This window comes from Malurus melanocephalus, unplaced genomic scaffold, assembly GCF_030028575.1.
Source record: "Malurus melanocephalus ecotype Western Australia unplaced genomic scaffold, MMel_1.1 scaffold_135, whole genome shotgun sequence".
Taxonomy (NCBI): Eukaryota; Metazoa; Chordata; class Aves; order Passeriformes; family Maluridae; genus Malurus; species Malurus melanocephalus.
The window spans coordinates 349650-366246 of NW_026623367.1; the positions used below are offsets into that span (position 1 = coordinate 349650).

Sequence of the window (16597 nt, forward strand, 5' to 3'; positions counted from 1 at the left end):
TGCCAAACCCACCTAAAACAGGTCCCCAAAAGCCACATCCACACGGTTTTCGGAACACTTTCAGGGATGGTGATGCCACCACTTCCCTGCACAGTCTGTTCCAGTGCCTGACAACACCTGCAGGGAAGGAATTTTTAATAACAGCCAACTTAAACCTCTTCTGGAACATCTCGAGGCCTTTTCCTCTTGTCCTGACGCTTTTTACCTGTGAGCAGGAGATGCTGCAACCTCTGAGCCTCACCCAGATTTAAACACTGCCCAAGCTGAGTAGGAATTACACTTCCTTTTGGCTCCGTGCCTCARTTTCCCCATCCCCAGGCAATGATATCTCCCTCTGGAATAAGGTGATGGGGGATACCCYCTCCCTTGCAGGGCTGAAAGAGGGTTCCCAAATCCCCCCGGGAGGGACCCGGTCCCTGYCCGGCTCTGCCGCTCCCCGGGGCTCCCCGGGCCGGCTCCCCTGGCTCGGGGTGAGCTTTGGCAGCCAGCACGGGTCCTCTCAGCAGCTGCTGTGACAGACAGCTCCCGAGCCACCCCCCTCTGCAGTGCTGCTCTAAAATAAAAATACCTCCCGCCTGCTCCGCTCCACTCCCAGCCAAACTTCCTCCAGGGGCAAGGTGGGGGACGGCGGCCCAAAAATACACTCGCCCCCCCTCCCCAGCCGGGCTGAGAGATGCTGTAGGGCAGCCCACGGCCCCCCAAACCCTCTGTAGTGCCCCCCTGTCCCTTTGCCCCCTCCTGCCCCCCGTCGCGGTGCTGGACGCTGGATCCCCGACCCTCGCCCGCCTCCCCCCGTGGCCCCGGGGCTCAAGGTCAGTAGCGGGGAGCGATGCGGGGCTGGGGAGGATCGCACTGCGGGTGGTGACACGCTGTGCCCGCACCTCCGGGGCTTTCTGTCACCTCTGCCTGTCCCCAGAACCCGGCCGGGGGCCGGGGAGGGGAGCGGGGCGCTGAGGATGCTGCTGCCCCGCGGCCGCTCGGGGCTCGGGGGGGCTGTGCTGGGACCTCCCTGAGCCTCAACCCGGGGGCGATCAGGAGTTAAAACTGTCCGAGGGGTCCCCCGCCAGCCCCCTCGCCCCCCCCAGGGTCGGTCACCCCCTGCTGCCGGCTCCTTTGCGGGGTGGGCTCCCTCGCCAAAAAAAAAAAAAAAAAAGAGTGGAAAGGAGGACGGAAAGCTTTTTAAAGGCACCTCGGTGCGTGCCCTCCCGCCGCAGGGGCACCGCAGCGCGGTGGCAGCGCCYGCCCGCAGCGGCCCCGCACCGGGAGTGACCGCGGGGCGACCCCCGCAAAACCCCCGGGATGAGCCCGAAATCCCCCCCGGGAAAAGAGCCTGATCCACGCTGGGGGGAGATGGGGTCACCCCGCATCGCTGCCRAGGATCTCCTCCACCCCCCTTAAAAACCTCAGTGACCAAGCCAAAAATAAGCGTTTAAAATTAAAAYAATAATTTTAATATTATTTTAATTTTTAATATAGTTATTTTAATAACCGCAGAAGCTTTGCGGCGCGGCTGCCAAAGCCGAGGGTGACCGAGGCGCTTTTTACTCCTTAATCCCTCCAGCGCTCTCAGGGATGATCGCGGGTGGGTGCCCACACGGGGGGAGGGGTGTCCCTGTCCCCCGCATCCCGCCCGCTCCGGCCCCGAGCCGCATTTTGGGAGCTGCCGGACGGGCAGTCGGGAGGCTCGGAGATGCAGGACACATCGCGCCGGGGTTAATTAGCCTCGGCAGCAGTAATTAGCCCAGGGCTAATTGCCGGGCTGGGTGTCGGCATCCCCCAAGCGCTGCTGATGCCGCTGGGGGGTTTAGCCGTGTCTGCAGGGTCCTAAAGGCTCCTGGCCGGGACAATTTTGGGAGCACGGGGCTTTGGGAGCCCTCCGAGAGTTGGAGGYTGGGCAAAAGCCCAGCAGAGGTGAGCGACAGCCCAGGGCAGAGGATTTGGGGAAACCCATCGTGTTTCCCCCTCCAGCGGCGTCTCCTGCTCTGTCCTGGATCCATTCCATGGATCCAAGCGGGAATTGGAGCGGGGAAATCAGGAACACGCTGGAGGAACCCCCTCCTGGACAGCTGGCACCCTGGAGCAGCTCTGAGCATCGGGATAGAGGGGAGAGCCCCTTACCAGGGACACCTGGCTGAGCTGCCCCAAATCCCGGCTCCTGAGTGGGGTTTGCAAGAGCCTCTTCGCACCTGAGCTGTTCTCGGGGGCTCTGCCCCGGRTGGGACCCTTTCTTCCTTCCCAAAGCAGAGCTGGCGAGGAGCGGCAGCCATTCAGGGTGTTCGAGGGGCAATGAGCTCTCACCCCCGGATTTCCCCGCTCTCCTCTCTCCTTTCCCCAGGTGTGGATCCCCCGCGCCGGCCGGGGCTGTGACCGCYCGCCATGGGGGTTAAAGCGATGCTCCCCAGCTACGAGCTGGGCTTTTACGCTCTCGTGGTGACCTGCGCCGTGCTCTACAGCGGCAGCGGCATCTTCGAGGCATCCCGAGGTAACGCTCCCCTCGCAGCCCCCCGGAGGGAGGATGGCTGCAAGGTGCCTGCTTTTACAGCTGTCGGTACYAGCAGCAGATCCTTGGCTTGAATTTCTGCAGAGAACAGCTTGGAAATCCTTTTTATAGGGATTTTTGCCCGGTTGCTCTCTTGTCCCTATTTCCACATCTCAGAGCAGGAGGTTGTGGGATGTCTCAGGTCTCCAGGCAGTGCCAAAACAGGCAAACACCACTCTGCTTACACAGAGCTGCTTCCTTTTCTTTCTGTTTGTTTGTTTTCTTTTGATTTTGTTTGTTTGGGGTTTTTTGTTTTTTTTTTTTTTTTTTTTTTTTTTTTTTTTTTTTTTTTTTTTTTTTTTTTGGTTGTCTGGAAGCCCACAAACCTGAAAACTTTATGGGATCAGCCAGGGGATGCGCAGTGGGAAAAAGGCTTTGCTGAAAATTCCTGCAGAAACAGCTRCGGTCGCTGACTCTTTTGGTTGCCCGCGGCAATCAGACACTTTTGGGATGGGGTATTTGAGCCCTAATGGCACATTATCACAACGGTGAAAGCTCCCTGCCTGGCGTGCACCCCGGTCCCGTTTCCCGGAGCTGTTTCCCTCCCCGTAACTCTGGTTCTTTTGCAGACAGCATGAACAGAAAGGCCTTTCGGGATGCCATAAAGCCGGGCTGGCATTACTTCGGCAGGAAGATGGTGAGTGAGGAGRGGCTCGGGCTTTTCTAGCTACAGACAGTCCGGTCAGTGGAGAAACCGAGCTGGTTTTCCTGCTGCTGACATGCTTTTGCAAAGCCCACGTGGGTCGTATTTCTCTCCCTAAATTAGTGGGGGAAAATACCGGCCCTGCAGGGCTGTGGACGCTCTGCTTTATGTGCGACCTCTTGCATGTCCTTCCGGGGTTTTATCGAGCTAAAGTGCTCGGGAGCCCTTGGGTGGAAAACGGGAAGAAAAGGYTTTAAAAGGGGCTGTGGGCAGTGAAGTGCCCGGTGCTGCTCCCGCAGGACGTGGCCGATTTCGAGTGGGTGATGTGGTTCACCTCGTTCAGGAACATCATCATCTTYGCGCTCTCGGGGCACGTCCTCTTCGGCAAGATCTGCTCCATGACTGTGCCACAGGTGAGCCAGGCGAGCAGGGGGATGGATTTGAGGGCACTGGGGGTGCCTGGGATCTGTGGAAGGGGCTTGGAGGGTGCTCTGGGATGGGGGAATGCTCTGGGATGGGGTTTTCACTCCCCTGACCGTGGCTGTTCTCTCCCCAGCACCGGGCTGTGATGTACATGATCTACGGGGTCCTGGCYGTGCTGGGCAGCATGGGGCTGGTGTACCTCATGATCATCCTGTCCCACTGCCTGCTCCTCTACTCGGTGGCGCTGGCCAAGCAGAAGTGGCTGTGCTACGTGGCCGGGCTCTGCTGCCTCGCCTCGTTCAAGGTGGAGCCATTTGGCTCGTGGCAGGTGGGTGCTGTCCTGGCTGTGCTCCTGCCTCATTTCCAGCCTGCTGGTGTCCATCTCCTGGGGTTTGTCCCCAAGGAAGGCACCTGGGGCACTCTCAGACCTTGGCTGTTTCTCCTGCTGTGTCAGAGTTCAGAGTTCCCCCAGTGTGTGAGAGGGAGGGGATTGCTTTGCTGCTRAGCTTGGGAATAATCCCCCAGTGATGGTGTCAAGTTTTGGTGGCTTCATACTGTTCCAGAGCAAAGGACATCTGAGTCCTTGCTGCCCAGGCATGCTCCTGCCCTATGCCTCAATTTCCCCACCTGTAACAGAGCTGGGGTGGATTTAGCGATTCTCATCTCTCGGGTCACAGCCCAGTTAAGATTTTTCTCTCACTGGTGGATGGGGAGAAGCCCAGGAATACCTTACCAAGGTATTCAGTCYCTCAGCAGGACAGTGCTGCCCCTCCTTGCCCCCAAAGATGTGTCCCCTCCATCTCCATCAACCCCGTGCTAGCTCTGCTTTGCTCCTGGGCAGCACGGTGTCCAACAGGGTGACATTGCCACCCCAGACCAAACCCTGTGTGACGAACAGCTGCTTGGTGACAACATGGCCAAGAGGATCCACCACTTCCTGACTGCTCTGGGCTGCAGCAGCCAGCTGGGAAATTGAGCCCCAGTTTTTTCTTCYCAGCTCATTAACCTCAGAGACAATTGGTGTCAGAGCATAATTAGAGGTTTCTCTTGAACTGAAAACCAAACTGACAGAGGTCAGGTCAGATGAGATATTGGGAAGGAATTCCTCACTGTGAGGGTGATGCAGCACTGGCACAGGGTGCCCAGGGAAGCTGTGGCTGCCCCTGGTTGGACAGGGCTCAGAGCAGCCTGGGACAGTGGAAAGTGTCCCTGCCATGCCAGGGGTGGAAATGGATGGTTTTAAAGTTCCCTCCCARCCCAAACCATTCTCTGCTGCCCCAGGAGTGATGCCCCCACAAAGCACAGAAGTGACACCAYGTTCCTGGCAGTAACTCCCTGTTTCTTGTCCAGAGCGGGTTTGTAACGGGGGCCTTTGATCTCCAAGATGTTCTTTTCTAYGGAGGGAGCACCTTCACCATCATGCGCTGCATGAGCTTCGCCCTCGAGAGCTCCGACAGGGAAGAGGGCATCTACTCCATCTTCGACCTCCTCAAGTACAACTTCTACCTCCCATTCTTCTTCTTCGGGCCTGTSATGACCTTTGACCAGTTCCATGCCCAGGTGAGTGACCCTGAGGCTGGGTTGGAGATGGACTTCTCACTAAATTTATTTGTTTTGGTCGAATATCTACAAAAAATCCATCTTTTGCCACAGTGAAGCTTGTAAAACTTCTTGTGGTCACCTCTAGTCTGTGGCYGTTGCGTTTTTGTGGGGAAGGGCATAAACTTTTGGATTTTTAACCTTTCTTTTGGGTTTTTTTTTGCCATTTTAATTGACCAATTCACAATGGAAGATCTTGCTGTGGTGTCCTTGCTCACTGGGCATCTGCACTGSTCAGTGCCTCAGTTTCCYTGTGTTGTCACCCCAGCACCTTCATGTTGTCACCTCCCCAGACATSTGGGAGTGACAGCAAGARCAGCYTCCCAATTCTACCCAGCTACTTTACCGAGGGAGCAGGACCTTCCAGGGATGGCTGGAGCATCTTCCAGTAATTTCTCAGGAACTAAATGWGATTGGGTGAAAGGCTGAGTTTCAGGGACCCCATGAAATGCCCTGATGCCCCAAATCTTTGCCAGTTCCACACAACCAAGGGATCTTCAGGATGAGCAGACTCAAAACAGAACTGGGAAACACCAGCAGAAGCCTGGGCTGGGACCAGCCAACCTTTGGAGCTGTCCCATGGTCCAGGATCAAGGAAAGCAGCAGTGCTGTGTCCCCCTCACTCCCCCCATCTCACAGTCCTCCTACCCCAAAGATCAGCCTTGGCACCAAAGCAAACTGGTGATGCTGGTGAAGGGAGGCACCTCTCGTTTGGCAGCAGTGATGGTGTGGAGGATGGCTGTGCATCCCTGTGTTGGAGCAAAGAGGCTGAWGTGCTATTGAAAGGAGCTGAAAATTTTCAATACAACAGTTTTCACAGAAAAAAAWAAAWWAAWAAAWWTTTGTGGAGGMTTCCCAACCCTCTGGGGCCTTCTGAGGAAGAACAGCTGCATTGAGTCTCTGGCCCCAAACTSATGCCTGGGTACAAGAACGTTTTGGAAAAACATTTGTGAATTCGGAAGAAAAACCAGCCCAGGGCAGGGGAGAGCAGCCAGAGCCTCATGGTGAGGAGGAGACCCAAGACCCACCAGCTCAGCACCTTCTCCCCAGCATGAGACTGGTTCTGGTTGTGTGAGAAAGGGTCTGAGATGTTTGTTCCAGAGAGCAGGATGAGCCCCGATCCCAGCCCTGCCCCTTGTTGGTTTATTCACCCGTGGAATTAACAACCTCATGGTGCCTCTTGAAAGGAATGGGAGCCCTCAGGTCCTACAGGATATATTGAAAAGGATTTTTAGAGCATTTGAGTCTGAAGATCATAAGGTCAGCTCTGGTGTCCCCTTCAAGGATGCAGCCAGGAACCTTTAAATGGAAACATTAAACCCCTTGTGTCTCCAATACCTAAACTCCCACTGCTCCTACAGAGCTGGATCCAGGGGCAATTTTATTTCCTGCTCCTTTGCACAGCCCCAAACCAGGATGTCTGAAGCCCTTTAATGAGCAATCCCCCTCTCTGCTGCTTAGAATGGCCACCCCAAAGGAACAGGGATTGAATCCTTTCCCCTGCCCCGGCCAGGGGTCCTGGCTTGGCCTGGCCACCACTGCCATCTCCTGGCTACATCCCCCCTGCACTGCTGGAGCTGCGGCGGCCGAGGCCAATTCTTAATTGCCCAACAGCAATTAGGGCAGGAGGCAGATGGAACCCTTCCCCAGGGTGGGATGTATGGCAAAGATCCCTTTGGATCCTGCTGGTCCTACAGCCTTGGATGAGCTCCTTGATGGAGCTCTTGCACCCCCATGTGAGATGGGAATTCATCTGTGCCAGGGCTTGGCCAGCYAAATTTGGGTGGAGAAGCACCCTTCCTACTGGGATCAAAGGAACAARTTCCCTTCTGTGGGGTTGGGAGTGTGGGGGACATAGCCCTGATCCCAAGAGATTGGTGGCCAAGTGTTGCCCCTGCACCAGACACGAGGATGAGAGGAAACARCCTCAARGTGCACCAGGGGAGGTTTAGATTAGATATTAGGAATAATTTCTTCAAGGAAATGGTTGTCAAGCACTGGACCAGGCTGCCCAGGSCAGTGGTGGGGTCWCCATCCCTGGTGGCTTTTAAAAGGTGTGCAGTTGTGGAACTTGGGGGCAGGGTTTAGTGAGGGGCTTGGCAGTGSTGGGTKAATGGTCKGACTCAATYATCTTAATGGAYTTTTCCAACCTGAACCATTCCATGATTCCATGGAAGGAGGGTTCTGTGTCCTCCACACAGCTCCAGGCCTGACCCTGTCCTCCCTCCCCTGCCCCTCCAGCTCAGGGTCCAGCGACCTCTTTGTATCCTTAAAGCACCTGGCACTTAAGAGACRCAAAAAAAAATCTGGCAAAGGCTTTAATTCCCAGGAATCATCTGGATTTGACAACAGGGCTGGTGCAGCAGCCTGTGGATTAGGCAGGGAGAGCTCCCACCTCTCGCAGGGAATAAAGGGGGAGTAATAAACATAAGAGGATTTTGAATCCAGCAGCAATTTTACGGTGATGCGGGGAAGCGAGGACATGGCTCTGCCCTGTGTAATCCTGAGAGCTCGCTCTGGTGATGTTTGTATGACAGAGACCAGAGCTGTGACAGCTCCTGCAGGCAAACCCTGGCTCTGGTTTGTGCTGGAGATGAAATCCCCATCCATCAGGTCCCACTGATTCGGGACAGCTCCTCGAGCGAGTCTCCCTCTTGTTCACAGCCAGAGTCTGCAGCAGGAGCCTCAGAGATCGTCAGTTCTCCCCCTCCTCCCAGATCACCCTGGCCAAAAATTCCTCAGGCCCTGGCAGAGCTGTCAGGCTGAGATTCCAACCCTGGAATCCATCCTGGAGATGTGATGGGTGCCAACATTTGCTCCCTCTTCATGACCTGTACAAGGGGCTGGCCTGAAGCAAAGCTGATTTTCTGAACACGTCGCTGCACAAAGAGCACAAAACCCTGGGAGCTCCCTGGTCAGAGTGGATTTTCTGGAACCTTGTCTGCCCACGTGCCTGCTCTGCTGGGAGCCCCTGGGAACAGCAGGATGATGCAGGAGGGACATCCCTGCTGTCCTCAGCACTGCAGGTGTGGGAGGGTGGGACATGTCCCTCTCCTGGTGGATGTGCCCACCTGAGCCTGTCCTTGGGTGCTCCCTAATCCATGGAAATTTGGGCCACATAGTCCGTGGTGTGGTTTCTAAAGGGGAATGATGAATCAACCCCCATGTGGACCTGGCCATCGTCGTGGCCAAAGGAACTCTGCCCACGCTGTCCCTGGGCTCAGCCCCGCTCCGGTTTGTCCCTCCCCACAGGTGAGCACCCGGGAGCTGCGGCGCAAGGACGATGAGATGAAGAACATCCGAGTCAACGCCCTCCTCCACGTGGGGGCCATCGTGGCTGTGGACATCTTCTTCCACTTCTTCTACATCCTCACCCTCCCTTCYGACCTGAAGTTCGTGAACCGCCTCTCGGACTGGTCCTTGGGTGAGTGGCTGTGCTTGGGCACATTCATCCTGTGCTCAGCTCCAAGGCAGTGGTGAGTGATCCAGATCTCTGTCTACCCTCCTCGAGAGGCTTTGGGAATGCCTGTGTTGGACAGGTTTGGGTAAAATCCCCTCTTCATCCTGTTGGCCATGCACAGAGCTGGAGCTGGGCAGCCCTGCCAAGCACAGGGCACTGGTCTGACATTTTTGTGGGTAAATCGTTTCATTTGGGGGTTGAGAAGCTGAGCACCAAAATATTCTTTTTTTTGCCTTTGGACTGGAAGGGAGCTTAGCACCTCCCAAAAGCCTGCAGAACAAAGCAATCACATGCAGCAATACCAAGCCTGGTTGTGTGTAAGGAATGGTGTCCATGGAGTGGTCAAACCCTGGAACAGGTGCCTAAAGGGGTTTCAGGTTATCCCAAAAGGGTCACATTTGACACTTAAAAGGACAATGTCCRGAACAGCATGATCTCCATTTAAATTTGGCTGATCTCCAGGCAGGGCTGGACTAGGGACCTCCAGGCACCAAAACCCCAGGATAAGTGATGGCACAATGCTGGCTTCGGCTGGCAGCTGCATGGGGGATTCCAGCTGTCAAATCCATGTCCAATGGCAGCATTTCGGGCACCACCCCACAGCAGAGGACMAGCAGGGCCTGGAGGAGCCTCATGTGTGTCCAGAGTGGCAGCTGGCTAAAATCCCAATGCAGCTGGAGTGGCACTAACATGGCTTTAGGGTGTCCCAAGAGACCTGGATGGCCCCAGAGCGAGCTGAGCTCTTCTCCTGTGCTGACCACACCTGTCTGGCCCAGGGTGGGACCAGCCCTGAACTGGGACTGGATCCCACCGAGATGGGGACATTTTAGCAGCTGCTTGCAGAGGCATTTGCAATCCTCAGTGGCTGCTGCCTGAGGGTTTGTCTCCCTGTATCAGATATTTCTCCCAGGCAGAGGCTCTGGCCCTGGCTCTGCTGTAGCATTGGTGTCACATCCATGGCCAGGGGGAGCTGGGGTGGGGGGAATTTTGATGGAGGTGCCAAGAAAACCTCGGAGGTCAGAGCTGAGAACTGTGATGAGTTCATCACAGCTTAACGAGCCTCAGAGGGAAGGAACAATGACAGAATAAATGATTGTATATACAGAATTTCTTGGGCTACCGAGAGTAATAAACATTTTTCTCCCAAATACCCTGAGAAGAGATTGTCCTTTGGTTCAAGGCTCTTAAAAAACTTAATTTTAAAAGATATGCTSTTCCAAAACAACATAAGGCTGTCCTCTTGATGTTGTGCTGGTTGTAGTAGATTCCATGATCCCGTGATGCATCCCCTGTCCSTTTTCCCCTGTTTGACTCCCATTTTTGCTCCAGCTGGCCTGGCCTACTCCAATTTGGTGTATGACTGGGTGAAAGCTGCTGTCATGTTTGGGGTCATCAACACCATCGCCAGACTGGACCACCTGGAGCCGCCCCAGCCCCCCAAGTGCATCACCATGCTCTACATCTTYGCCGAAACGTGAGTGCCCCTCGAGCCTGAGCCAAGAGGGTTTGAGGACCTGCATRGAGGGGAGGACACCTGGGCTGTCCTGAACAGCTGGGCTGGGATTGGAGACCACCTGGAACCACAGAACAGGGAAATACTTTCTTTGAGGCAGGGAGCAGTAGATAAGGAGAAATATTAAACTGGATCTATAATGGCACCTGGGCAAGAGTGAAGCCTGGAGGATTTCTGTGAGCCAGGTCCAAGAAGTGCCTTGCCAGGGGGTTGGGGTTTTTTTTCTGTTCTAATGTGATTTTTATTGCCATCGTGTGTTTTAACATGTTCTCATCTTTTTATTTCAGGCATTTTGACAGAGGGATTAATGACTGGCTGTGCAAGTAAGAGTCCAATCAACCTCCTGGTTCAGGGTGTTCTCTTCCCTCACAGAGCCATGAAGCAGCAGATGCTGTCCATCCCAAAGCTGGGGTGTCCTCTCTTTGGGTGAATCCCACTATGTGCTTCGTTTAGCCCCAAAATCTGCTGAATTAATTGCTACAAAGAGCAACACCTTCCTCCAAAGTTGTCAATAAGAGAATCCTGCCCCAAAATCCCTTAAAGTCTAGTGGTTTTATATTCCCTTGAGGGAGGGAGGTATCTCTTTAGGAGGAAAGGGGGAATTGATGATCTTAGAGATCTTTCCCAGCCTTGTATTTCCATCTGCATTTGCCTCAGCCCTTCCCCTCTCTTCAGCCATGAGCTCACACCAGCCAACTTGTCCTGAGGGTTTGAAATCCTGAGCATCAGCAAGACTGAGAGCACCTGCAGCTCTAGAGACCCCAAGTTTTACCTGCCAGAGGGGAAAAAGGTGAATATTTGTCCTTAAGGGTTTATAGGTTTGCAGAAACACAAGTCACAAACAATTGGGGCCCAGCAAAAATGAGTTTATTGCCAGAATTGTCAGCCAGAGCATCCTTCCTGTTAACTGGGGTGTCCTGGGCTGACCTGCCTGTGTGAAGAGCTTGGGAAAAGAGGATTCAGAGAGGTCTCCCGGACCACAGGGAACACCAACCACCTTCCCTGGCCTTTAGGTACGTGTATGACCACCTTGGAGAGAACCACGACAACATCCTGAAGGAGCTGGTGGCCAGTGTCACCACCTTTGCTGTCACCACGCTGTGGCTGGGGCCCTGCGAGGTCGTTTACATCTGGTCCTTCGTCAACTGCTTYGGCCTCAACTTCGAGCTGTGGGTGCAGAAGTTCTTCCAGCTGGGGCCCTTTGCCAAACTGGAGGTGAGGAGCTGGGCTGCCACRGGGCTGGGGAGGGGGCAGGGGGCTGGGGACAAGCTCTGGTGCTGGGAAATGTCCCATGGAGGGAGCTGACGCTGGTTTGTAGGAGCCAGGTGTTCAGCTGAGGCTGAAGAGCAGAATCCCTGAGGGTGCCATGAAATGTGGAGCCCTGGATCCTTTTCCTGTGGCCCCCAAAATTATGGAATCGTTGAGGATGGGAAAGATCTCTAAAACCATCAAGTCCAGCTGTCAACCCAGCAGCACCACCACGCTCAGCACTAAACCACATCTTTTAGTGCCCTATCCACACATTTTTTGAACAATTCCAGGGATGGTGACATCCCTGAACAATCCTTGGGATCAGCTACTGAGCTGTGCAAGGGGAGCACGGTCCTGCTGCTCTGTACCCCTTCATTTCATGGACTTTGCCACCCACCYGGGGCAAACTCCTTCCTGCCCCTGGGGCGCTTCACAGGAAATTTAGGTTGGGGTGGAACTTTCAGAGGTCCAAGAGAAACAGGAATGCAGCTCCAGTGAGGCATCAAAGCACCACAGATGGACACAAAATAYGAGGTCTGTCCTTGGGGATGTGTTTAAGCATATGGGGTATATTCTAAGGGGAATATCCATATTCTGTGATCCTATGGGGAAATGTTGATATATTTCTGTATGGGAATAATTTGTTCTTCTTGTTCTACAAAGCATCTTGGCATTCTCAGTGGTTTTGATCTGATTTCTGATAAAAGCAAGGGTTTAGATGCTAAAACAAATAATTTTTAAAACACTCCAAAGCTTAGTGCCCTGACTCTGTTTGGGACCAAAGTGTCTCAGGGGCATACTGGGACAAACACTTTAAAACTTCCATCCTGGAAACAATGATGTTCCTTATTTCTTTTAACCARTCTAAAGTCTGGAGGTCCTAAATTGGATAAGTAAAGATCTATCTTGTATAAAAGCTGTGGAGAGCAATCCTCCTTGCTGAATTCTTAATCAGATCATGGCTCTCACAGGCAGTGAAATCTCCTTCCCTGTAAAACCACAATTCCCAGCTCTGAGTGGCCTAGGGGTTCACCGTGCTCTTTGCAGGCTGCTGTAAACTCCTTCCTTGCTCCACTCCCAGCAGCTGATCCTGGAGATTATGTGCCAGTGACAATTCCACTCTGCTGCTGTCATTAGTTCTGAGCCTTTTTCTTTTCTTAATTCCTAAGAAACTATTTTTACCAGGACCCAGGAGTGATTTGCATGTAGGGCTAATAATAATCCTGGGATACAACAGATCCTTCTGCCTTGAGGAGAGGCTTACCCAAGGCAAGAGGTGGAGAGAGCAGGGCTCAGCCATTTCATTGTAAAGGGGCTCTGAGAGAGCTGGAGAGATTGTGACGAGGWTGTGGAGAGACAGGACAAGGAGGAATAGATTTAAACTGACAGAGGGCAGGGATAGATGGGATATTGGGAAGGAATTCCTCACTGTGAGGGTGGGGAGGCCCTGGCATAGGGTACTTAGAGAAGCTGTGCCTGCCCCTGGATCCCTGGCAGTGTCCAAGGCCAGGCTGGATGGGGCTTGGAGCACCCTGGGATGGTGGAAAATGTCCCTGCCCATGGCAGGGGGTTGGAATTGGATGAGCTCTAATGTCCCTTCCAACCCAAACCGTTCTGTGAGTCTGTGATTCTACAATGACCCTGAAACTYTGTCAATCCTCTTGTCCCTACCCATGGGTCCCAGTTCAGAGTCCCTCATGCCCCACAGCACAAGTTTTGCCTTGTCCTGATGTTTCTTCATTCCAGAGGCACCAAAGGCTGCTCTGATTTTTGTCTCTCTCTGGGATCCCACCCCCTTTCCTTACAGACCCGCTTTCCCTCTGCTCCTCTCCCCTCCACAGGCCAAACTGTCAGGGGCCATGTCCAGGCGGATCAGGGCAGCTTTTGGGGCCGTGAACTTCTGGGCCATTGTCCTCTACAACATCCCAGCACTCAACAGCGTGGACTTTGCACTGCTGGTGACCAAGAGACTCCTCGTGATGGGTAAGGGGCTGCCAGCCTCCCCCACTGAGAGACCCCTTCATTTCATGATGGGGGGACACTGGTGCAGGAGYTGAGGACTGGGATTCTTGAGTCCTTTTGGGTTCAAAGAGTCCTGGCCACTGGCTTGTTTTGTGGCTGCTCCAAATGTCCTTAATTCCTTTGCGAAATGTGCAGGCAGTGGTTTCTTAGCCCTCCCCAATGACTGCCCTGGGGTGCCCGCTGCCTTCCAGGTGTGCCCTACTGCTCCTGGCACAGCCTGGCACTGATTTAGGCTCCCTGGAGGTCACATTCACCTCACCCAGTGGGGCTGAGTTCCTGCCTGTGGAATGTCCCCTTGCTGGAGAAAGGGATTCACTCCTCCTGCCTCRTTCCCTTTGCCTCGGCAGACATTCCTGCCTCATCCTGACAGGTACAAATTCCCATCCTGCAGCCTGCACATTTCTAATCAGTGGATGGTGCACTATTTTGAAGGTTCCCTGGGCTGCCCAGGGTATAAATAACCTTCTGGAGCTGCTGTCCTGTGGCCCCTGCAGGCTGGGGCTGGGAGGGGACGGTGAAGTCACGCTCTGGGCTCCGTGTGCCAGGAGTGCCTGCCCGCTGAGCTCGCTGGCTTTTGCTGGTCCCATTATTCATTGCAGAGGTCCTGTTTTAGCAGGAACAAACCCTGAGCCTCCCCTGTGCTGTGGATACCAGGTTTGTGRTCACAAATGCCATCAGACCCTTTTAAATGGAGGGAGAGCTCCAGGCTCTGTCACTGACACAGGTGACAAAAATACACATTTTCCTGGGGGGATACTGTGTCCCCACCAAGCACAGGACGAGGCTGGGGKTGAATCCTCAGCATCAGTGGGACTCAAAGCTTCCTGAAGGTCACAGAATGGTGACCTTGAGTGACAATAGATATAGGCAGATTCAAAGGGCAGAGAGTCACCCACGGTGTCTGAACTGGGGGAGCAGAAGGAGTTTTGGGGCTAAGAGGGGCTCCTCCACCATGTCCCCACTTCAGCTGCAGTCCAGGGTGCCTTGGAGGGCTCATGCACAGTTTTGTCTAAAATCCAGTCCCAAGGGTTTCCCTTTTCTCTCAGTGAGGCTTCAGTGCTGGGTCTGGGATAAAAAAACATCACTGGCCACCATGAGTGGGTGGGATGCCCCAAATCCAGCCGAGAGACAGCTGTGCTGGTGGAGAGCTGGCCCTGTCAGACCAGCAGCCAGCCCTGGGTGACYCTGTGTCCCTCCCTGTGCAGGTTTCCCTGTGAGCACCCTGTCCATCTGGTTCATCACGTACTGCGGGGTGCAGCTGATCAAGGAGCGTGAGCGTGTCCTGGCCATCCAGGAGGAGCACAAGGCCAAGGTGGAGTAGGGGAGGCGCCAGCAGGCCGGTCCCAAAGCCTGCTGACCCTTCCAGCCACTGGCCAGGGCTCCCCAGGCCCTCCCGACTGTCGGACTGCTGTAGCTCATCCACGTAGAAGCACCTGGAAGACGCAGATCACCCCTTGCTGCAGGGAGGTTTTTCCATCGGGCACAGTGGGTGTTTCACAGGCTCCCTGGGTGTGGCAGGATGCTGAGGCAGCTCCCRGGACGTTTCTCCAGTGCCAGAGCCATCCCCATCGTCTTCCTGACCCTCTGACGTCGTGCGGGCTCGGAGATTTCACCCCCTGCTTCCCAGCACCAGCACTGGGCTCTCCCACAGCCCACATCTCCCAGAGGAGACACTCCAAATCCCATGGCTGGAGGTTTTAGGGCCCTGCACTGCAGGGTCTGAGACYGACACGGCCACCACGACCACCCCGCCGTTACACGTGTCCTGGGACTCAAGCCAAACCCCACCTCTGTTGGTTTTATATGCCATGGACAAAGGTCTAGGCTCACATTCCTGCCCATGGCTGAGGGACAGAAGGTGCTGTGGCCACCCCTTGYTCATCTCCAGCCCCCCATCCCTTTYCTCAGCTGCCTTTGGTGCGCACAGCCCACGGCTGCAGGGCTGGGTGGGCACACAGATAATCACAACCAAAGGAGGAAAACCCCGAATGAAGGGCAGGGATTTGGGGCTGGGTGGTGGAGGGAAAGCCTGTGGGAGACTCCTCCTCGGGGATGTTGACTTTGGGAGAGTGTGAAATACGGTGCCTTGGGGGAAGGGTGGGTTTGTAAGTGAAAAATAGCTCTGGCTCTCTTGCACTTTAGACAACCCTCAGTGGCCTTATGTCCGAGTTGTGTCCGTGCTGGCGAGGGCAGGCTCCAGACCCCTTTCCAACRTGGGTCGAGATGCCTGGTGCATCCCTGTGGGTGAAACAGGATGGGTTCCCAGCCAGCTTTCAGCTCTGCCAAAGTGATTTGTGAAGTCCCCGATCAATGTCACTTATTTATGTAGCGAATAAATGTTGGATAACTCTGGCAGCTGCTGCTCATCACTGTTGTGCTGCAGGTGACACCCCCAACACCCCGGAGCTGAGAGGACGAGGATCTGTTTGCAGGTCCTCACCTGCCACCCAAAACAGTGACATGAGACATTTTTTACTTCAGCAGAAGCCTGCTTTGGTGGCGTCACCAGATTGAAGGTTGGGCTGCAGCTCAGGTCATATTCACCTTTATCTTGACTCTGCCTTTGTCGGTGTCTTGAGCCTGCAGCCATCACTCTGTCCCCCATGTGTGGTTTGGGTTGGCAGCCTGGTTGGATTTATTTCTGTGAGTGTGACCAACAGCACTGGGAGTAAGGGCAGGTATTGTGCCTTGGTGGCATCTCCTCCCACCCCCAAAAACTCTCCAGCTGCCAGGTACATCCCTTTTTGACACATCTGTCACTGCTGGACTCTTGGTAGGTGTTTCTTGGCATCTCCATTATTTCAGATTTTCCATCAAAGCAGCTCTGCCATGATGTGCTTCCTGCAGGGTTAAATTCATCTCTGCCCCTCCCCAGGGGTGTCCTTGCCCAGGTGACACCATCCTGAGCTACCAAGTGACAAAGGCCGTGTCGCTGTGGTGGCTCTGCTCTGGTCCATGGCTACTGGGGAGGACAAACAGAGTCACCTGCCYGTGTCCAAGTGGGTGACTCACATGRCAAAGCCCAGTGACTCTGCAGTGCCCTCCTGACTTGGATGCTCCAGCAGAAAATAGCCCATTCACTAAGGMGCTATATTTACCAAGCAGCTGCTGAAGCTGCCAGAAGGAGCTAATCTTAGACGCCAGCCC

General features: G+C 54.5%; 1 protein-coding gene across 1 annotated transcript; it reads left to right on the forward strand.

Annotated features, from left to right (window-relative positions):
• The first annotated feature begins 674 nt into the window (after positions 1-674).
• On the forward strand, positions 675-15789 carry HHATL (hedgehog acyltransferase like). The gene is made up of 12 exons (XM_057370858.1): positions 675-812; positions 2336-2482; positions 3109-3176; positions 3482-3595; positions 3739-3933; positions 4956-5165; positions 8457-8628; positions 9994-10138; positions 10465-10500; positions 11191-11392; positions 13270-13411; positions 14656-15789. The coding sequence occupies exons 2-12, from the start codon at positions 2377-2379 to the stop codon at positions 14769-14771; spliced, it is 1506 nt and encodes a 501-aa protein (XP_057226841.1). The 5' UTR covers positions 675-812; positions 2336-2376; the 3' UTR covers positions 14772-15789.
• Positions 15790-16597: the final 808 nt, after the last annotated feature.